General features: G+C 45.3%; 1 protein-coding gene across 1 annotated transcript in view; it reads right to left on the bottom strand.

The window, feature by feature from the left end:
• Window positions 1-16,092, bottom strand: part of GPATCH1 (G-patch domain containing 1) — a 41,018-nt gene extending 24,926 nt beyond the window's left edge. Inside the window, exons 1-8 of the mRNA XM_045796170.2 lie at window positions 15,977-16,092; window positions 10,742-10,876; window positions 8,681-8,766; window positions 6,428-6,588; window positions 5,682-5,779; window positions 3,801-3,859; window positions 3,181-3,423; window positions 2,039-2,186 (exon numbers count right to left, since the gene is read on the bottom strand). Of these exons, the coding sequence (XP_045652126.1) occupies window positions 2,039-2,186; window positions 3,181-3,423; window positions 3,801-3,859; window positions 5,682-5,779; window positions 6,428-6,588; window positions 8,681-8,766; window positions 10,742-10,876; window positions 15,977-16,049 (1,003 nt within the window). The 5' untranslated portion in view covers window positions 16,050-16,092. The remainder of the gene's footprint in view (window positions 1-2,038; window positions 2,187-3,180; window positions 3,424-3,800; window positions 3,860-5,681; window positions 5,780-6,427; window positions 6,589-8,680; window positions 8,767-10,741; window positions 10,877-15,976) is intronic.
• Between the last annotated feature and the right edge of the window lie 6,695 nt (window positions 16,093-22,787).

Raw genomic sequence — 22,787 nt, 5'->3', positions numbered from 1 at the left:
TGGATCATGAAAAAAAAAATAAAAAATGGTTTAAAAATCAATCATGAAGATTGGCTAAATTTAGAGTCACTCAATGAAAAACCTTAAGGTCAAAACTACAAGTTGTGCCTGGGGTGAGAGGGGAAAGTCAGCAGCTCAGGCTTGATGAGGGGAAGGGTGGGATTCAGTCAACAGGCACAACGGTGTCATACAAAGGAAAAGCCAAAGACTCGGCCCAGGAGGCAGATTTAAATACATATATTTATTATGGATTAGTAATTATTATATAATTAATATGTAATGATATTAGTATTATATAATTAATATGTATTAATATATTATGATATAGTATTGTGTTAATGTACTAACATAATTAATATAATCAATAATTAACATGTTACCATAATGTATATTATTAATACATTGTAACATATTAACATGTATCTTTTTTCCTTTTTTTTTTTTTTTTTTTTAGAGAGAGAGGGGCTGGGGAAAGGCACAGAGAGAGAGAGAGAGAGAGAATCTTCAGCAGGCTCCACGCCCAGCACAGGGCCTGATGCGGGGCTCCATCGCACAACCCTGAGATCATGACCTGAGCCGAAAACAAGTCAGACGTTTAGCCGACTGAGCCACCCAGGCAGCCCATACATTTTCTTTTACGTTATAGAAATACATAATCTTAGTAGAAAATTTTGAAAATACGGATAACCAAAAGGAAGTGGTAACACCCACTAACATTTGGGTGCACACTCCCAGCATCTTGTATAAAACCCTAGTTCTTTCTTTGGTGATGAGGACAGAGGCCACTGACACAGAGTGCTTGCCATGTGCCCGGCCTGTCTTCAGCCTTCTCCATCCGCTAACATCCCCGTGGGTGTGCCTTGCTCATGCTCACTGTCCGGGCAAGGACCCTGGGGCACAGGGAGATGATGCAGCCTGCCTGCGGCCACAGCTGACAACCAGGCAGAGCCAGGGCTGGAGCAGAGCCAGTCTGTCTCCAGAACGTGCATTCATAGCCATTAAGCAAACTACCTCAAAAAACCGTTCTATGCCTTTTCTTCCTCCAGACATGCAAAATAGGTATCCTTTTGGGAAGTTATGCTTGGATTACTTAGATTATTTCAACATGTATGTTCCAGAGGTATTTTACAGGAGTTCGATCAGACCTGATGTGAGGACAGAAATGTCTCCATAACATTTTATGTCAGCAATCACCTCCTTACTTCACCTTGGTGCTTCTTACTATTATAACCAAAGAAGAGTGGTTGCTATCTATTCAGTCTTTGGGCAGGTACTATGCCCAACATGGAGTTATGCCATTTAATCCTCCCAATGACCCTCAGAGTGGATTTGATCATCACTTTACAAATGACGCCTAGAGAGGTTATGAGCCTCGCCCAAGGTCCCACTGCAAGACAAATCCAGTCACGTGAATCCAAAACACGAGCTGTTCACACCTGCTCCACACTGTCTCCTCCCTACACCTTTCCTGGAAAGAAACACCGAAATACTACTTAGAACCATAGGATCTGAATTCCTACAGACTCTGACTTGAAATCAAAGTTGTGTTGAGAGGTGTCTGTCTCCTAGCCCAACGAGAGCCTCCTAAGAGCCAGGGACTCGAGTGAGGAGATGGGCTGGGCGCCGCGCTCCCTTTGCTGCAGGTCCCCACACCTGGCCTCTGACCTGCTGTTTGAGTTGGCCTACATTGGCCCACTCCCCAGGTCCTTGGGCTTCCCTCTGGCCCCGTGCTACCTCTACCCTGCAGCACAAGCACCTGTCCTCATACTCGATCCTTCCCTGATTCCAGACCTCTCCCCCCTCCCCACCTCGGCCTCGCCTCGACAGCTGGCTCTGGCTCCCAACCAGTCTACATCTAGCTTCTGCCTCACTCCCCTCACTAGGCCTCTCTTCCCCCTACTTTGTTTCTCACCCTGCATCTTTCACCCACAACCACAATTCCACAGAGGCTGACACTCCGATATCAATTTTGCAACCCCTTCTTCCTGTAATACCCTGACATGTGGCCCTACCATCGATTGTGGGCCTATGGAATTACCTTTCTGACTTTTATATTGCCTGGGTGCTGTCCAGCCATACAGTCCATCTCCAGGCTCCTCATCCTTCAAAATGGTGTCATATTTGGATAAAGTTTCCGTGGCATAGATGTCATCATCTTCCTCTTCCAGGGCACCGACACCAAAAGCCTTCAAAAACAAGGTTTCGAACTGAGCAATTACAGGTTTTAGAGGGTGGCTTCATTGAAGGATAAAGCTACTTTAAGGATATGACTGAACAGACCACATTAGCACCACAAGATCACCAAGAGACAAGGGAAGTGGGAGACCATGAACACACAGATTCAAGTCCTCTTGGAAACAATGGCCAGAAGGGAATGCCATGCCTCCGGTGCTGGAGCTGTCATCTGGGCCCAGCAGCAGCTACGGGTCTGGGTCCTTGCACAGGAAGGTGTGGAGAACACCCAAGCAGCAAGGAGAATAGGGCCTCTCAAAGGAGAAAGGCAGAATATTCATCTACTATTCAGTGCAGCCAGGGCTGGTGACCAGGATGTGAAGGCTACCACTACCAAAGCAGCTACTATAAGAACTCCTAATCGTTGTGGAACACGGTCTCCAACAAGTATCACTTTTTGTTTAAAAAAACTGGGAAAAAACATGTATAGGAAAGAAAAGGTCATGACAAAACTTGCTAAATGTAATTCAAGAAAGAGCCCCTAAATCAATTTGAGAGCACAGGCAATCAGGAAAAGCTCTACACCTCCCAAGTCTCCCAAGTGAAACGTACACTCATGTTCCCGACTTGGGGCTTCCAGCCCTAGGAAACAGTCTGAGAGGTAGTAAAACTTGGACTTGAACTTGGAGAGGCAGAAGGCAATTCGACTATTAACTAAATCAAAGGGGGAAGCGTGGTTTTTCTGCTCAGCCCCTGAGGAAAGTAGTCCTCAGTTCTTGGAACACACAAACTCCACCAAGCACATGAGGTCACGGGATGTCAGCAGTACAGATTAAAATCAGGAAGGTGTGCTTTACATGTCTTCAGAAAAGACTGTATGGAAAAAAGAACCACTTCAAAGTCTTCAGGTTAGTCAATGAATAATGAGTGACTACCATATATATAATACGATATGGAAAGCACTCTCATTTGTCAATGCTTCCAGGTTCATGAAACAGAAACTTTTACCTGGCCTGAGATTCCCAACTTCCTTCCTTTATTCACTCCAATCTCTCCAAGAAGATTGCTGGTCCCCTGGGGTCCCCCACCGAAAAGATTAAAATGTTCTCCTGAAGTTCCAAACAATGCTTGGTGGGGATCCAGGCCCTTGTAAGCCAGTCCATGCACATTATCTTTAGGTGTGAAATCCACAGGTGTGACGTCTTTGGGGGCAAAGGTCACATTTTCAGGCACATAGTCATCATCTTCCTCCTGTTCACAATGATGAAAAAGTGGAATGAAGGTGACTCACTGACGGGTGAAAAGTCCTATAAAACAGTATTTTCAAATGATTAATTCCAAACAGAACATTGACCAAACTTTCCTTTCCTCCATCACAAATCGTTAAATCAAGTTCTTGAGACTAACACAAAGAGCGCCGTTTTAAGAATTTGAACAGACTTGGATATCTATGGTGCGGGTATGTGGCTGAAGACATTCTCTGACGTGAAGGTAGTTTTAGGGTGGAAGTATTTCACTGTAACGGGATCCAGTGGATTTCTAAAATCGTTTCTGACCCTAAAATTTCACATTCATAAAGAAACAGATGTTTCTATACCAAATGCAAGGTCAGTCATCCCATCCAATACCTCAGATCCTTCAGAGCCTCCAGGGGGTAATGCACAGCCGTAGATTTTTACTCCAGGATCTGTAAAAGAGATTTCAGGTACACTGGTCATGAGCAACTGAAGATACAGAACCCGCAATTGCTGACACTCCTTAGAGGTTCATGACAGCCCTTCTGAAAGGCGCTCTGGCTTTAGGGTCAAAGGCTGATCACTCAAGAACTGTTTTCCATCAGCCCCTGCCCCCCCTCCCCCCACGCTCTGGCAATAATGTGCTCAATGACTAACCGCGACTGCCCCAGCACCACGGAGAACCCGAAGGAAATTAGTACTGCCTCCATGAGTTCATCGTCTGGCCAGGGAGACCAAGGGCAAGAAATAAACAGAAAATAACCCTGTTAAACTGTGACACAGTTTTGACAAGAGTAGGAAACAGTTTCACGTGGTGCTAGCAGGGATATAAACTAGCACAACTCCTCCAGGAAGCTGTTATGCATGACACACAAAAAGCCTTAAAATACAGTTGACCTTTTGGGAATGCAAACTGGTGCAGCCACTGTGGAAAACAGTATGGAGGTTCCTCAAAAAATTAAAAATAAAAATACCATATGATCAATAATTCCACTACTGGGTATTTGGCCAAAGAAAACAAACACACTGATTTGAAAAGATACAGGCACCCCTATGTTTACTGCAGCATTAGTTCCAACAGCCAAGATATAGAAGCAGCCTAAGCATCCATCAATAAACGAATGGATAAGATGGGATATATCTAAATATGCAATGGGATACTACACAGCCATAAAAAAGGATGAGCTCATGCCATTTGTGACATGGACAGACCTAGAGGGTATTACGCTAAGTGAGATAAGTCAGACTGAGAAAGATAAATATTATATGATTTCACTCATATGTGGAATCTAAAAAAATAAAAGAACAAACAAATAGCAGACTCAGATTTATAAATACAGAGAACAAACTGATGATTGCTAGAGGGAAGGGGGCAAAATGGTTGAAAGCAAATGGGCAATATAGGCCTCCAGTGATGGAATGAATAAGTAACAGGAATAAAAATCCCAGCACAAGGAATAGTCAATGGTATTGTAACACTATTGTATGGTGACAGATGGTAGCTACACTGGTCAAATCACTAGGATGCACACCTGAAACTAATGTAACACTGTGTGTCAACTGTACTCAAATTTAAAAACTTTTTTAAAATACAGTTGACCTTTGAACAACACAGCTTTGAACTGCGTGGGTCCATTTGTACACAGACTTTATACAGTATGTTAATGTAAATATATTTTCTCTTCCTTCTAATTTCCTTAATAAATTTTTTTCTATAGCTTACTCTATTCTAAGAATAGAGTATAGAATACATATAGCATACAAAATACATGCTAATAGACTGTTTATGTTATCGGTAAGGCTCCTGGTCAACAGTAGGCTATTAGCAGTTAAGTTTTGGGGGAGTCAAAAGAAACATGTGGAAATATAACACTGTATGTTAATTGTACTTGAAAATGAACAAACAAACATATGTGGATTTTCGACCATCCACAATGTTAGCGCCTCTAACCCCCTGTTCAACAGTCAATTGTACATGCATACTACTTGACCCAGCAATTTTATTTCTAGAAACATGTAGCCATTAAAAAGTATGTTACAGGGGTGCCTGGGTGGCTCAGTGGTTAAGTGTCTCACTTTGGCCCAGGTCATGACCTCAGGGTTCTCAGACTAAGCCCTGCATCAGGTTCCCTGCTCAGCAGGGAGTCTGCTTCTCCCTCTCCCTCTGCTATTCCCCACTCCACCCCCCAGCTAATGTTTCCCCTCTCGCTCTCACTCTCCCAAAAAAAACCCAAAAAAGTATGCTACAGAATAGAGGACAATTGATATACATACCAGGTTTCTGTCGGCGGGGTTTTCTCTTTACTCGAGGGCCAATTCCTTGTCCTTCCTTCCAACCCATTTTTCTCAGCAATTCAAAACCAACAGATAATCTAGGATATCAAGGCACTGAATGTGAACTTCCTTTTATAATACTAGAGGACAGTAGGAAATAAGCAGCCTTTGAGTCCCTGTCCAGCTCACATCCTCGTCGTGCCTGAGCCCTTAAACATAGCCCGCCCCCCCTCCGCATCAGCACTGCACGGCCCTGCTGCACTGGCCACAGCTGACTGGATTTGGGTGCACATCCGACTTGAGGAAGTCAATCCAAAGCCCTCCCCGCTGGGTCTTTGGAATGGACACCTGGGACTCTATACGGTCCTTGTCAAATCTGTGACCTGGAAACCATGAGTCAGACTCTTACATCAGGCCACACGTCCAGGAGCAGAACAAGGAGATACGCAGAAAGAGAGGGCAGAATGAGGCAGACGGGAGAGAGCTCTTAAGACTTCTGAGGGAAAGGGTGGGAGGGAAGGCACCCCAGTTCCTAACAGCTCACCAGCCTCCATGAGCCCCAGCAGCACAGCTAGTCACTGGAGCTCTAGAACACGCCATGCAATAACAAGATCCCTTTGGCAAAACCCCCTTCTGCAGTCAAGCTAGACATCTACTTGTAACCAAACTATCCGTAATTAAGATCATTATACATATGCAAAGCAGTGATGCTAAGATCAGAAAAGTTAGAATTAAATTCTTCTCACTTGGCTGGTGTTATGAGGTCATCAAGCAGAGTAGCTCCAGGAATGGGGGCGGTAGCAGCTGCTAACTGCCGGGCCTTTTCCCGTATTCTATCTTTGGTTTTGGAAGCAAAATCATCCGTGGTAACAATCGCTTTAGGTGCTATCCCAAATTCACTAAGATCCTTAAAAAAAAATTCAAACAGAGTTACTTACATCATTTGGTAAGTGATTAACTGTTTATTTCTTTAAAAAAAAAAAAAAAGTTAAAACTACACAACTGATGGGTCGCCTGGCTAGCACAGTCAGTGGAGCATGCCACTCCTGATCTCAGAGTCGTGAGTTCGAGCCCCATGTTGGGTACAGAGATCACTTAAATGAATAAATAAAAACTTTAAAAAACAAACACACAAACAAAAACTACACAACTGAATTAGGGATCAGTGGAGCAGCTGACTTTACATCTGACTTTGGTACCTGCACATAAGCTAAGGCCAGTGGCAGAGAACAGGGCTTGACAATGGCCACTCAATGAGGCCACAACAGGCACAGCCAAGCTAGGAAGACAGGAAGTAATTAAAATATACTAATTACTTTTACAGTAAGTAAATGTGTTCCTCCTGGACAATATTTCAAAGGTCAGAGTGCAGGGGGCAAATCTTAGAGTCACAGCCAGCAAGCATTCCTGAGCACCTACGCTCTACTTTAAGTGTTTTTGCATTTCCTGTTGGCTGCCTTTCCAACAGCCTATGCCTCTCCCTCGTTCCTCAGAGAGCTCTGAAGTGTGCAGGCACCTGCCTTCCTCTGTGCCACCATGCACTCCCAGAGTGGTGTCCTGGTGTATACGCTGGGACCAGAGGAGGGTTAGCGAATGGGGATTCACGTCTTTTCTAAGCCAGTCCTTTGAGCCCATTTCTTTTGCCAAGGACTGCTTTAAGAATGAGCATGTAAAACAATCTGTCCAGGGCACCTGGGTGGCTGAGTCGGCGCCCAACTCTTGGTTTGGGCTCAGGTCATGATCTCAAGGTTGTCAGTGGGGAGTCTGCTTGAGATTCTCTCTCTCCCTCTCCCCTCCCCCACCCCACGCATGTGCTCTCTAAAAATAAATAAATAAATCTTAAAAGACAAGACAAAACAAAACAAAACAACAATCTGCCCAAGCAGACATGAGGGAAAATCCACAGCAGGACTCATGTGAATGGTTTCCTTACTCTCAGAAAAGATACCAAGAAAAAAAGTCCAGCTTCCACTGGATATCGTTATCCTAGATGTGCCACCTGGAACAACTGCAGCCACTGTGGGACCACAGGGAGAGCTAGTGTAAGGACAAGCTGACTTGCAGAAGATGGCTGAGAGGAGAGGACCTGGGGCCTCGCTGACATCTAGATATCTTGTTGCATGAGTCACGTTTCGTTATAGATTATGCTAGTCAAATAGGAAGGGGACCTCTGCTTGCCTCTTACCTGCAGCCTAAAGCATGTTAATAGAGTGTTTGATTTAATCTTTATCACAAATGAATCCATGACTAGGTTTTAAGGTAACAGAGGTTTAATTTTAAAACAAAGTGGAGCCCATCCCACAGGCCAGTAGGACCCCTCCCCCCACCAGCCCCCATTTACCCCTAAGAAGATGGCAGTCATTATGAGAAACAAACTGAGGGCCTCAGAGGGGAGGGGGGTGGGGGAATGGGATAGACCGGTGATGGGTAGTAAGGAGGGCACGTATTGCATGGTGCACTGGGTGTTATACACAACTAATGAATCATCGAGCCTTACATCAGAAACCGGGGATGTACTGTATGGTGACTAACATAATATAATAAAAAATCATTAAAAAAAAAAAAAAAGAAGATGGCAGTCATATTGCTTTAATGATGGACCCAGATGCCTGCAAGTGGCTCCCTTTTACTCCTTGCTGGTCTAATCGCTCACTGTTCCTAACTGCAGTGTGCATGGGAGTTACTGTGGAAGGCTGAAGACTCAGCTCTGTGGATACTGCACTTTTGGGGGAACTGGGTACTTTTGAAAGAAATTTGCCTATAAATGACTTTCCTCTCCACCCTTAACTTTAGAAACTGGCCCCAGCATAAGATGTTATCCCAGTGAACAAGAATCCACTGAGGTACAGAGCACGTGCTAGTCCAAATACCTAAAAGATGAAGCCTTGCAAACAAAGAAGGCATCGTCCGTTGAACTTTCTGGGGAGTGTAAAGGAGCTGCAACAGCCAACAGCACACATCCCACTGGCTAAGTGGCAATTAAAGTTCTGCATACCCACCTCTTCATCCATAAAATCTTCCGGACCCAGAACAGATTTGTCTGCTCTGTTCTGCCGTGAAGACACGAAGGAAGAGGGTGTCCATCCTTGAAAGAAAAGCATTTCGAATATTACAGTTTTGGCTTATAACTAAATAATTAAATAGCAGTGCGGTTATGGGCTTGAAACCCCCAATACCTACAAACTCTTAGCTCCTTCCCATCTCCCTGCTCATACAGACGTAATTACATGACATAAACATATTAATGCCCACATCTCCTGTTGTCAGAACTTAGTGGCTACCGTGAAGTTTCCCCCTAAGACTCTGGAACCAAGAGAAATCAAATTATTACACTGAAAGTGGCATTCTTTTCACAAGTTGATGTGAGCAAAAAGACACAAGGTCACCTTAAAAGGCAGGACCATTCTGAGACCAGCAGGATAGCAACAAACACCAACTTATTAACATGCCACAGAAATACGATGTCAGGGTGCAGGAGTCAGCTGTGAAAGGGTGGCTAGAACCAGAGTCAGAGAAGCAATACAGGGAATATTCAGGGGGCCTTGGCCCAGGAGGCCCGAGGCCTCAACCTGGCTAGTCTAAGGGCAGGCCGTGCCCACCCCAGGTTCCCAGTTCCATCACCCACCTGAGTCCTAGAACACCACTCCTGCTCCCTATCCATGGTCACCAAGCATGTGCCATGCCTACAGCATGAGAACGGTCTGGAGGTCAAATGTATCTGTAACCTTCTAAGATACACTTTTTTAGTTTCTCTACGACTGACACACCTCCTATCTGATTTTCTACTGAGAGTCTTGTGGACCTGAGGAGTATGGGGCAGAAGTGGATAGAGCAGGTTTTGGGCAGGCCAGGGAGACACCCCTAGCTATCCAGGGGTGAGGATCAGCTCTCCCAGACTGCTGCCTTCCTCCACTTTGGAGTTCTGTAGTCTCTGCCCGATTTCTGCACCGTCCGCCTCATGGTAAAGAGATACTCCAGTGTATTAACCCAGCACAGTCTACCTGACTATCATTTGAGCTGGTCTTATTATAGTAAACTGCGCAGGTGTAACTGCAACAGTTAGCAGGGTATTAATGTCCTTCTTTCTTCACAGACTCCACTGCCATTTTTAACATTTTAATGAGTGTGCTAATTTATTAGTGCCTTAGTGACCTTACTTGGCCTTTCCTAATAGTAAGGCTGAATATTCCATAGCGCTTCTATCTCCTCTGGAGTAATCTGTTCAAACACTTTGATCATTTGCTCCCTGAACTGCTCTTTACACATTCTGGATACTGAACTGTAAACCACCTCATTTACTCCAACTGTTTTTCTTAGGTGGCTTGCTCTTTCTTTCTTGCACTGCTTTTTCCACCTTTCTGTACTGTTGTTCTATACGCGTCATTGTATGTATCTACAAAAGATGTGCCCCATCTCGTTCTTAACAACTGCTACAGGAGTTACTCAGTTCATCCTACTCTCATATCTGACGTACAAAAGCCATTTACTTCCAGTTTCTGTGTGAGAACGTTTAAAAAAACATGCCTTACTTTAAACACTGCAGAATTTATTAAATACTGCATAATGTGAAAATTGTAACTGATTTTTCTTCAGGTCGAGGGCAGGCACTGACGAGTGCTGCTGTGGTCCCCGGTATCAGGAGAGACGCTCTGACCCTCAGTGACGTCATCTACACGGCAGCTCGGACACCTGCCCTCCTCAGTCACTGAGTCGTGTGAGATGAAGGTTACTTGAGTGAAATCTGTGGGACAGCACTTCGTGTGTGGCAAGATGCCTTGTAAAACAAAAGTCATGATCATCACTTAACCATCGGGTTACAATGTATCTTTTTTTTTCTTTAAGGGAAGGAAAACTTTCACTCTCAAGATTGTAATGAACAACACACCAATGGACTCTGCAAACATGCCAAACACTGAAAGAACACAAAAGTCTATGGTGTGTGTATTAAAAGTGTTTAAAGAAGTTTTTTTAAAAAGGGAGAGACGGAAGAGGGGGAGAAACTTCTGATGTATCAGTCATTTGCTTCAGCACTATTAGACCTATAAGCAGGAATATCGTACCTTCCTTTGAGCCAACAGTGTTGAAGTACCCAGCAGAGAAACCACCACTAAAGGCTCCGTGAAATCGTTTATATCTTCCTTTTTCATCCCTGACAGTCTGATCCTGAAGAGGAATTGGTTTCTTTGGTCTTTCACCTGAAAAAAATATTGTCAATGAGAGAGAAGGGGATGGCGGATTAGAAAAAATTAGGGAAAATGTCCTTTCTTAAACATAATCAACTGTTTACTTCTTGTAATTTCAAATATAACAATTTTTAAAAAAGAGTTATTTACTGGGGCTGGGTGGCTCAGCCTGGGTGGCTCAGACGGTTGAGCATCTGTCTTCGGCTCAGGTTATGATCCCAGGGTCCTGGGATCGAGCCCCGCATGGGACTCCCTGCTCAGTGGGGAGCCTCCTTCTCCCTCTCCCTCTGCCATCCTTCCCCCACCCCCCGGCTTGTGCTCTCTGCCTCTATCTCTCTGTCAAATAAATAAAATAAAATCTTCTTTTTTTAAAAGATTTTATTTATTTATTTGACAGAGAGAGCCAGCCAGTGAGAGAGGGAACACAAGCAGGGGAAGTGGGAGAGGAGGAAGCAGGCTCCCAGCGGAGAAGCCTGACGCGGGGTTCAATCCCAGAACGCTGGGATCACGCCCTGAGCCGAAGGCAGACGCTTAACAACTGAGCCACCCAGGCGCCCCAAATAAAATCTTTTTTTAAAAAAGTTATTTATTTATTTGAGAGAGAGACAGAGAGTGGTGGGGAGGCACAGTAGCAGAGGGAGAGAGAATCTGAGGCTAACTCCGCACTGAGCACAGAGCCCGATGCGGGGCTCGATCCCATGACCCTGAGATCATGACCTGAGCTGAAAGCAAGAGTCTGACGCTCAACCAACTGAGCCCCCTGGGCGCCCCTCAAGTATAACAATTTTAATTAAGCTTTTTATTCCTAGATTTTACTAGCTTATATAGTTTAGAAAGTAACACATGGTATCAAGCTTTTTTATAGTCCTAAGGCAATTATAGATATCTCTTATTTGTATTAGACATACATTTTAGCAAGAATGGCCTGATAACCACTAAATTCCATCACATAAACTGAATTAAATGGTGGGGGGTGGGGAGGTTCAAACAGATGGAGGTAAACTCTACTGGCAGCGCTGGGGGCACGTCGCTGGGCTGGCACATGGCATGCAGAGCTTTGTGACAGAAGAAACACTTCTGTATCTCTTCCAGAACTTCATAGCACCCCAAGTCCAGACTTTTTTCCTTTGGTATTGCCCATTCTCCCCAAATCTTAAGAGTTTCCTTATTTCTGGCAATCTCCTGATTCCATAGTTACCGCTCTTTAGACTTAATCCTTTTCCTGGAGTATAACCCATAGCAGGGTGGTCAAGAGCTCAGGTTCTAAAGACCAGGAGATCTGGGTTCAAATCCCCCTCTCCTACTACTTGCTAGCTTGGTGAACTTGGGCAAGTTATTCGATCGCTCCAAGCCGCAGTCTCCACAACTGTAAAAGTAGGGTAACAAACAGAACCGACCTGGTAGGCTGGTGCACACGCAGAGGCCTGAGCAGTGTCTAGTCATAGCGAAGCTCGGTCAGTATCAGCTACGGTTTCATTTCACTCTAAAGAACTGAATTACACCTCGCGTCCCCTAATCCAAGATCGTCACTGTTGCTTAGAACTGCATTACACACGATCCACTACTACGTGTACACCTGGCATGATTCTTGGCTAAGGTAAGGTTTCTCAACTTCAGCACTACTGGCAGCTGGAACTGGATAAATCTTTGCTGTGGGACGATCCTGTGCCCCATAGGATGTATAGCTGCATCCTTGGCCTGGAACACCAGACACCAGCCAGTAAGCACGGCTCCCCCTGCCCAGCATGACAACCAAAAATGTCTGCAGACGTTGCCAAATGTCCACCGAGGGGCAAAATCAGCCCCGAATGAGAACCACTGGGTTAGGGTGAGAGGGCAGGGCCTGCCAATGCAAGATGCTATTCTTGCTCAGTTCTCAAGGTGCTCGTAATCAGGAAGGGGGGGATAAGATCTGCAGACAGCTAAGCCAAACCTGTGGTGGCAGACAATGAGGGCCGACCAGCACCGCCGGCAGGGGCCCACAGGGCTCCCGAGGAGGAGGCGCCACCTCTAATCACATCAGGAGAAAACCCCGGGGAGGAGGTGACATTTTAACCAGACCCTCTTATAATTACTGCTACTAATAACAACTAATCCCTTCTTTTCACATATATTATCTCATTCATCCTACCTGATAAGGACGCTCTGATTCAGTAACTGCCCCAATGTCCACGGCTAATAAGCACAAAGCTGCAATCAGATCTCAATTCTGCTTCCGAGCCAGGGATATCACCGATACTATCCTTCACCATGCAAGCAGCCCTGTACTAGACCCTGGGTGTGGAAAACTAACCACAACTCTGTCCCTGTTTCCAGGGCGCTCAGAGTCCAGCGGAGGAGACCTGAATATGTAGCAACTCTTCTGATGATGTACAAGGACCACATCACAGTCTCCCTCAGCATGAGCAGAATCTGATAACTACTGACAGAGACACAATTCCCAACAGAAGCATGAACTCTATCAGTAAACAGGAAGTCTAAAAAGATAACGTCAGATGTTTTGAAAAAGGAGTCTAGCCTGACTGGAAGGCAGGGAAGGAGAAGATGGAACTAGAAGGGCAGATAGTGCAGAAGGTCTTGAACACAGTGCTTCAGGGTCTGTGGCATGTGCTGGGGGTGATGGGAGCCACAGATAGTCTTAAGTGGGAAACTCATAACGTCAAGGAGGAAAATTGTCCTAAAATTCGTCTGGGTACAGGATGAACCAGAGATGATGAGAATTTCAGAGCCAACTAAAAGTATCTAATGAGAGTAGGAAAGTACTGGTGCCCCGTTCCTTCCAGGCCAGAGGGCCTATGTGTCTATGGGTCTGTGTGAGACAGACAATCCGGCCACTGTCTTTTAACCAGTAATCCTTTCTGTCAGGGCCAGCAACTTTAATTAAGTAGTAGAGTTCCTCCTCATCCAGTGTTTGTCTAACCTGTCACTAAAACTTCAAAGCAGAAGGAAAAGTGATTATTGGTCTAGTATGTTACATCGTAAAATGTACTCAGAGTGCATTTACACTTCAAAGTGCATAGGAAACAATTACTCAATCTTCAAAAACTTCCAATGCTGAGAAGTTAAAGAATGATCTTAGGCTGGGGGCAAAAGGGTCTAAAAATCCAATGCTCCTTCCTTCTATTTCAAAAGCAAGGTTAGGCCATTAGGCTTCATTTTTGAATCTGTGCATCACTGAAGAGGAAGAATTGAAAAATGTAGGTCAAATAATTGATGGCTTACAATATGTCGCTCATAAGGAAATGAGTGTGAGACCAGAAATATAGAAATGCATAAACAGCTGCCCAACTGGCTGTAATAACCTCCACCCATGCATGTTTAACCCCTACCCTCTTCCTGCATAGCAAAATGTAACCAGTTTTCAAGGGATCCCATCCTGCTCTCTCAGGTTTCTCTGTTAGCTTGTGTAGGCTATATCCTGTCTACATCATATAAGGTAGCGCTTGCGAACCCTGTACTTTTGTTCTCAACTAGATTTGAAACTCCTCCAATACAGGATCTTTATCAACAGATTCTTTGAGATCATGAGGTGATGCGTTTGCCAGTAAAGCTAATGTTATCTTAGCTTGTATTAAGGAACTACAGTCTAGGGCACCTGGGTGGCTCAGTTGGTTAAATGTCTGCCTTTGGCTCAGGTCACGATCCCATGGTCCTGGGATCAAGTTCCTCGTCAGGCTCCCTGCTCAGTGGGGAGTCTGCTTCTCCCTCTGCATGCCGCTCCCCCAGCTTCTGCTCTCTCTCATTCACTCTCTCTCTCTCTCTCTCTCTCTCAAATGAATAAATAAAATCTTGAGAAAAAAATAAAGAACTACAGTCCAGAATGAAGGCCATACCAATGGCAGCCCTGCTCTACCCACACTCTGGTCTCATACTTGGAGAAAGGCTCTGACAAACTGGGGTTTCAAGGACTTTAAATTGAATATATTAGAGGATGTTGAGTGTAGAATAGAGATGTCTTAGAGGAAATGCAAGAGCTGTCTTCAAACACATAAGAAGCTTTCAGGAGACTGGTGTCCCTCTGTCTTTTGTAAGCAGAGGGTAGAAGGCCAGTGTCCAGCAAAAGTTTCTAATGATTAGAACTGCTTGTAGGGAACGAAAGGGTCATCAGTGGAAAGTACAGAAGTACAACTAACCTGGCAAGATGTGGTCAGGGTGGGAAATAAGATCCCAGCAACAGAAGGCCTGCAAGTAACTCCTAGCCACCACGCTTCCTTGGTCCTTCCCACAGGGCTAGCATTGCCCTCAGCCCTTACTGGGCACTCAATACATTGGTGAACAAATTGAATCATTAAGGGATCAGACCAGAAACATGGGAGAGAACCTTACTTCACCTTGCACTCACCCCCACATTTCAGCGGCAAGTCGGGTCGGCTCTGCCTTCAACCTACACCTCTACATTACTTATTTCCGCCACTGCTAACACTCCAGTCCAAGCCATCATCATCTATAGAGGTCTTTTTGCTAATCTCCCTCCTTCAGTCTTCCCCACCACCCCCAACCTGCCTATTCTTAAAATCGAGGGCGAAATAATCTTAAAATTATACATCTCTCCCTTGTGTAAAACTCGGCAATGACTCTTCTACACTTAGTATAAGATCCAAACACCCTTACATACCAAGAAGATGCAGCCCCTGCCTCCCCCTCTGACATCATCTCTACCAGTCTCCCACTGGTGCAGACGGCTCCACCCACACCGGTCCCGCCTGCCCCTCAATTTACCAAACTGGCTCTGACTTCATAAATGTTGCACTTGCTGCCCCCTCTAACTGAAATGCTCTCCTACACAGATCTTCGTATGGTTGGTTCTTTTCCCTGTTTCAAGTCTGAGCTCAAACGTTCTCTCCTCGGAAGACAATGCCAGACCACCGCCCGTCCTCACACGAGCTTGTTTCGTGATCTTTCTGTTTACCACCCTTCAGGGTCTCTCATCCATCCCTCCAGAACGCGAGTACTCCGAAAGCACACCGCACGTCCCTCTCGTCTCTATTCCAGACACCAATAGCGAGAGAGCCTTGCTCCCGGGGCCACCTGAGGCCCGGCACGGGGTTTAGCTTTTTGCCCCGAATCTTGGACCTGTTTCTCACAGACCCCAGAGACCCATGTGGCCCGCACCTTCTTCCAGCGGCTCCAGGCCTGTCCCATAGCTGACCAAGTCCTCATCGCTGTCACTGTCCAGCGCCGCCATCCTGCTTCCTTCCGGACCCCGCCCCCTAGCTACGGAAGCCTCGAAGGGCCAAAAGCCTTCAGGCCTTTCTCCTCCGCGAATCTAAGTCAGGTTGTGAGTGCAGGTGCAGAAACATGCAGGCAGGCTTGCCTCTCGCCCCAGGTCTGTGCCTGGAAGTTCTCAAACCCGACTTGTGAGAGCCGGACCCGGCAGCCTCGGAGGCTCTGGCAGCCACGACATCCCATCCTAGCTCCGTGTTGAGCCGGTCAGGACAAGGTCCCTGGAAGAAGCCACCCAGAAGTCCCGCCGCGGGTCTGGGGCTCTGCTTGTCTGCCCGCCCCCACGCGTTGGCCCCCGACCCCCTCCCGCTGCCGGCTACTTCCCGTCCCACCTTCACTCCCACCCCCACCCCGTCACCTGCTGGGAAAGTGCCTGTGCTTCCAAATACTCACATGCACACGCACTTTGTATATATCACTCTTAGGTTTGCATGGGTGGAGTCCCCTCCCAAGCCTCTGGAAGGATTCCCAGACACTGGAACTCCGATGTCCATGGTTAAGGCAACTCGAGAGAAAGTAAGAGAGAGACAGAGTGTGGGGGAGGAAGGAAGGAAGGAAGGAAGGAAGGAAGGAAGGAAGGAAGGAAGGAAGGAAGGAAGGAAAAAAGGGGGAAGAATACTAAAAAGAGAAAAAAGATGAGAAAAGGGAACAGAAAGCCAACAGACCTGTAAAAGGCTGCTGAAAGGTGGGGTGAGGACGCTCAGGACGTCCCTACTGAACCTAAAGATCGAACCATCTCTCAAATGGGGTGCTGTTATCCCACCCCCAAACTCCTTTTTACGGAAGGAAAGACGAAGCCCCGCTGGTAAGGGGTGAGGTTGTGATGAAAACCAGATCTGGAAGCCCAGGTTTTCAAAATGAGGGTCAGAAGTTGGCATGAGTCAGCATCACCAGGATTTTGTTAAAATTCCCTTTATCCATCCCCCAGGGCTTCCGAAACAGAATCTCCGGGAGTGGGGCTGTTGCTTGAGCACTCACTCAGGTACCCACCCTCTGATCTCAAGGCCTTTGCGTTCTCTATTGCCTTGGCTTGGAAAGTCCTTCTCCCAGATGCCACGTGACTCATTCCCTCACCTTCAGTTATCTGCTCAAAGGTTACTTTCTCAGTGAAGTCTTCTCTGACCCTATTTTAAAAACAACCCCTATTTCCTCTGTGCTCAGTGGGGAGTCTGCTTCTCCCTCGCCCTCAGCCCCTCCCCTAGTGCAGGAGAACGTGCTCCCGCGCATGCTTGCCTAGCCCGCGGGCTTCCTCGCTCCCGCTAGCTCAAATAAATAAGTAATATCTTGTAAAAAAAATTTTTTTAAACCGTTTTGCTACACTCTCTATCCCCCTTACCCCACTTTATATTTTTCCACAACACTTATCACCTGTAATACTCCATATAATTTGATATACTTACTTATTATGGCTATTGTCTTTCTCTCTGCATGGAAACTGTAAGCTCCACAAGAACATTGATTTGGACCAGTTTTTCTTATTTTCTTTGCTGTATCCTCAGAGCTTAGAAGAGTGCTTGGCACATAGTAAGCACTGAATAAATAATTTTGAAAAAAAAAGAATGAATAGTTAAATAAATCATGGTACATGACTTTAAAAACAAAAGATGTTTGAAAACAAATTTTTAAAATAGCCACAGAATTATTTGACACCTCCCATTGAGAACAGAGTCTATGTCCCCTCCCCTTGAATCTAGGCTCCGTAACTGCTTGAACAAAAGATTACAGTGAAAGTGGTCACATTACATCGCCCATACCCAAGCTTTAAGAAACTTGCAGATTCAATTTGGGATGCTGGTCCTGGGAAACCACCCTCCCTGCTGTGAGGAAGCCCAGGCCCCAAGGAGTGGGTATGTGTAGGTCTGTGACCTAGCCCAGGTCCCGGATAACCAACAGCATCCATGGCCAGATGTTTGAGTGAGGGAGATGCAAAATGACTCCAGTTGCAGCAACCATCCGCCTGCAGCTGCATGCAAGGCCTCCTGGCTGAGCTCAGTCACCTCCTGGAACCCTGAGAGATAACAATAAACTAACAGTTCTTATTTTAAGCCATTATGATTTGGGGTAATTTGCTAACAGCAACAGGTAGCTGGACAATCTGTATGATGGAATAGCCTAAGGCATTAAAAAATGCTGATGAGGCATGATCTCCAACATGTGTTGTTAAATGAGCAAAACAAGGAGTGAGACAGAGTACACAGGGTGCTGCTAGTAATATGGAAAGAAAACACAAATAGCCAAATTTATTGTGGCTCTTATATCCACAGTGTGGATGCATCCACATATATGCTACGATATGCGTTATGTATCTCCAGTAAACTCCCGGAAGAAACCAGTAACAATGGTGGCCACAGAGCAAAGGAAACCAGGGTAGAAGGGATGTAGGTATACAAAATTGTGCCATTTGAGTTTTTGCTTTTAGCTACATCCCTAGGGGTTTTTTTCCGAAACATTTTTATGTCAGTGGCTTGGTTCTGATTTTAAATGTATGCATCAGTGTGAACCAACCTACTAAGGGAAAGGCATCTTTTTGTTTCTTGAAGCCCTGCAGGGCCCCAGAGTCATCTGGCCATCAAATGTCATTATGAGGCTAAATGTAGACATTGACAGGGGCTCCTGGGTGGCTCAGTCGTTAAGCGTCTGCCTTCAGTTCAGGTCATGATCCCAGGGTCCTGGGATGGAGCCCTGTGTTGGGCTCCCTTCTCAGCAGGAAGCCTGCTTCTCCCACTTCCCCTGCTTGTGTTCCCTCTCTAGCTGTCTCTCTGTCAAATAAATAAATAAAATCTTTTTTAAAAAAAGTAAAAAAATAAATGTAGACATTGACAGTAAAGAAGATGGGTGGGTAAATCCATACACCCAAACAAATCATGAAGGTCCATGATTTTATTTCTAAATTACCCAAACCTATTTTCTTACAGTTTATAGCTTTTAACAAGGCAAGAAAAACCCAATAAAGTCATTATTGAGAATTTTACCTAATTAGATTCTTGACGATCATTAACATTCGGTAAAATGGTAATAACCACTCTCTGATTCCTGATCACTGAGGTTTGGGGGAACAAGGGCGCTTCAGACTCCCTGTAGCTTCCTCAAAGAGTGGCTCTCAGTTGTCTCCTGGGTATTTTTAGGATGACCGGATGCTCCATCCGGGACCCTGGTCCCTTACAAACTCATACTCCTGATTCTTGGCAACAGGAACCTACACGCAACATGTGTTTTATGCAAACTGTAGCAGTCTGAACACCACAGACCCTTCCTTTCTTACTTAGACACACAAAAAGGGACAAATCTCAGGATCTTATCAGGAAATTGCAGATAGGAAGATGAGCTGAATCACCTGGGTATGGAGCAATTTCTTCCTCGTGGTCCATACATCAGCGCTGGCAGTGGGATGGTCACCCGTGACAAAGAAGAAACCTGATCTACGTTTTTTTGGAATTGGCGTCATTCATTTTTCTGCATTGAGATTTCTTTTCTTTTCTTTTTTTTAAGATTTTATTTATTTACTCAGCAGAGAGAGAGAGAGAGCACAAGCAGGGCAGCTGCAGGCAGAGGGAGAGGGAGAGAAGCAAGCTCCGGGGCTGAGTAGGGAGCCCCATGCCGGGCTCGATACCAGAACCGACCTGAGCCAAAGCACACGCTTATCCGACTGAGCCACCCAGGCACCCCTGCATTGAGTTTTCTTATTGAAATATCACATATAGAGGCACCTGGACGGCTCAGTTGGTTAAATGTCAGACTCTTGGTTTCAGCTCAGGTTATGATCTCATGGGTCATAGGATGGAGCCCCACGGCGGGCTCCATGCTCAGCAGGGAGTCGGCTTGAAGATTCTCTCCCTCTGCTCCTCCCCCCATTTGTGCATACTCATGCGTGCAAGCAAGTACTCTCTCTCTCAAACAAATGAATCATTAAAAAAAGAAATATCACATATATACAGAAAAGTGCACAAATCATAAGTTCTATTCATTTTCACAAAGTAAACACATCCATGTAACAATAAGCAGGTCAAGTAATAGAAATTTTCCAGAGTCCCAGAAGCAATAGTCCCAGAATGTTTATTGTTTTTTGTTTGCTTTATACTTTATATAATTTTTTGTTTGCTTTATACTTTATATAAAATGGAATCATACAGTATTTTCTGGCTTCTTTTGCTCAATGATATCTTTGTGGGTAAGACACGTTGCTCACAACATATTTGTTGCTTGTAATAGTACTGCATTCATTTTCACTGTGTAAAATTTTTCATTATGTGATCATGCCACAATTACCCATTCTACCTTTGATGGGCATGTAAGTAGTTTCTAGTTAAGGGCTATTTTGAAAAGCGCAGGGTGCCTGGGTGGCTCAGTCGGTTGAGCGTCTGCCTTCGGCTCAGTTTGTCATCCCAGGGTCCTGGGATTGTGCTGCATCGGGCTCCCTGCTCTGCGGGGAGCCTACTTCTCCCTTTGCCTCTCTCTCTCTCATAAATAAATAAATAAAATAAAATAAAAAAAGAAAAGTGCAGCTATGAACATCTTTGTACATGTCTTATTAGATGAATACAACACATGCACGCATTTCTGTGAGTTATCTACCTAGGGTTGGAATTGCTGGAGCACAAGTTAGGCATATATTTGCTTTAGATATATTTAGAAAATGCCAGTTTTCCAAAGTGGTCGAATTTATACTTCCTCAATGTATGAGATTCTGGGTGCTCCACATTATCACAAATATTTGGCATTTTTTGCCCTCTGTCACTCATTTCTTTTAATCCTTAATCACTTCTTCTCCGTATGCCAAAGTAGCCTTCCTTTTAAATCACAGCAACAGTGTAATGGAGCATTGTGTGTGATATAGAACGAGACAGTCTCGCTTACCAGGCTGGGGACCTCTGAGCCTCAGCTTCTTCTTCTGTAAAATGGGGATGGTAAAGTACCCATTTCTAGGGTTGCGGGAAGACCGAATGAGAACATGCACAGAAAGTGCATAGCACAGTGCCTGGCGTAGAGTAAGCGTGCAGTCAACAACGGCTGCATGTAAGACCATAGTTTATAGCTGGGGAAACTGAAGCCACAAGGGGTTAAAGGATCTGGCCAAGGTGACTCAGGCGCAGAGCCTGCCAAGCCTGATGTGGCCTTCAGCAGTTGGTACACTTCCATGGCACCATATGGCTTCAGTTTCTAAGAATTTTTACATAAAAATTGCAAAATCTGCTCTATAATTTACAATGAATTTTAGTCATGTCAGGATTACCTTTTAATTTCTGCTTTTAACCTGGTGAATTTCATAGGATTCTCCAAGAGGAGATGGACGTCAGAGAAGCCAATGCTCCTTTTGTTGAAGAGCAGGTATTAGGTGGTGAAATTTGCATTTTACTTGGACGAACTGGGTCCCTGGACAGTGAACCACTGGCCTCAGCCGGAGGGTAAGAAGAGGACTTGACAAAACCAGTTGTTTGCAATTCAGATTTTAACCTTTTGCCTACCTCAGAAATTCCCACCCCAGCTTTTGTTGCTGTTGTTGTTAGGAGCATGGAGGCAGGGGAGGAGGCTCCTTGGCCGCTCTTAATGAGGCATACCACCAGCGGGTTGACAAATCCTGCTGGGTCAGCAACAACAGTTCTCATTTCCTGATCATGGTGGGATCAGAGATACGGTGTTCGGGCCATGGGCCCCCCTGCAATGAGCCATGAGAATGCTAGGGATGTTTGATCGTGCACAGCCCCAAGGAGTGACTCTCAGATGGCTCATGAACGTGGCCTGCTGGGACTCACAGAAAAGTGCTCATTTTCCTCTGAGGATGCCAGGAGACACCCGAGGGTGGGCTGGTGTGTTTTTAACATTATGCCTCTTTCTCTTGTTCTTCCTTTTTAATCAAAAAAGGAGCTCAGGAGGGCAATGGTGTCAGGCTATATTAAATAACAGATTTTCGTTTTCTTATATTCACTTTTTTTTTTTTTTTTTTTTTTTTTAGAGAGAGAGAGAGAGTGCAGGCCTGTGAAGGGAGAGCAGAGGGCAGAGGGAGAGGAAGAAAGAGAATCCCCAAGGAGGCTCCACCTCAGCGAGGAACCCCACGCAGGGCTCATTCCCCTGACTTAGAGATCATGACCTGAGTGGGGAGATCATGACCTGAGCGGAAACTAACAGCCCAGCGCTTAACTGATTGAGCCACCCACGTGCCCCTGGATTCACTTTTTTTTTTTTCTTAAGATTTTATTTATTTATTTGAGAGAGAAAGACCACTGGAACAGGGGGAGGGCAGAGGGAAAGGGAGAAGCAGACTCCTCACTGAGCAGCGGAGGCCCACGTGGGGCTCCATCCCAGGACCTTGAGATCATGACCTGAACAGAAGTCAGACACTCCACTGACTGAGCCACCCACGAGCAGCCCCCATTCACTTTTACGTGTATCTCCCCATAGGGCAAAATATCCCTGGTTTCCCACTTATGGTAATGACATAGTTGTCTTTTCAAATTAAGCTTGTTTAAATAAAGTAATTTTTTAAAAATGATTTAATTTATTTATTTATGAGAGACAGAGAGAGAAGCAGGCTCCCCAAGGAGCAGGGAGCCTGGTACGGAACTCGATCCCAGGACCCCCGCGTCGCAACCCATGCAGAAGGCAGAAGCTCAACCGACTGAGCTACCCAGGCAACCCATAAAGTGAGTAATTTTAAGGAAGGCTATTAAGTCAATAATAGTGCAAGTGACACATATATGTGACA

This window comes from Ursus americanus, chromosome 21 (genome assembly GCF_024610735.1).
Source record: "Ursus americanus isolate L20-20 chromosome 21, mUrsAme1.1.p, whole genome shotgun sequence".
In the NCBI taxonomy this organism is placed as follows: Eukaryota; Metazoa; Chordata; class Mammalia; order Carnivora; family Ursidae; genus Ursus; species Ursus americanus.
This window is presented reverse-complemented; position numbering and strand designations above follow the sequence as displayed.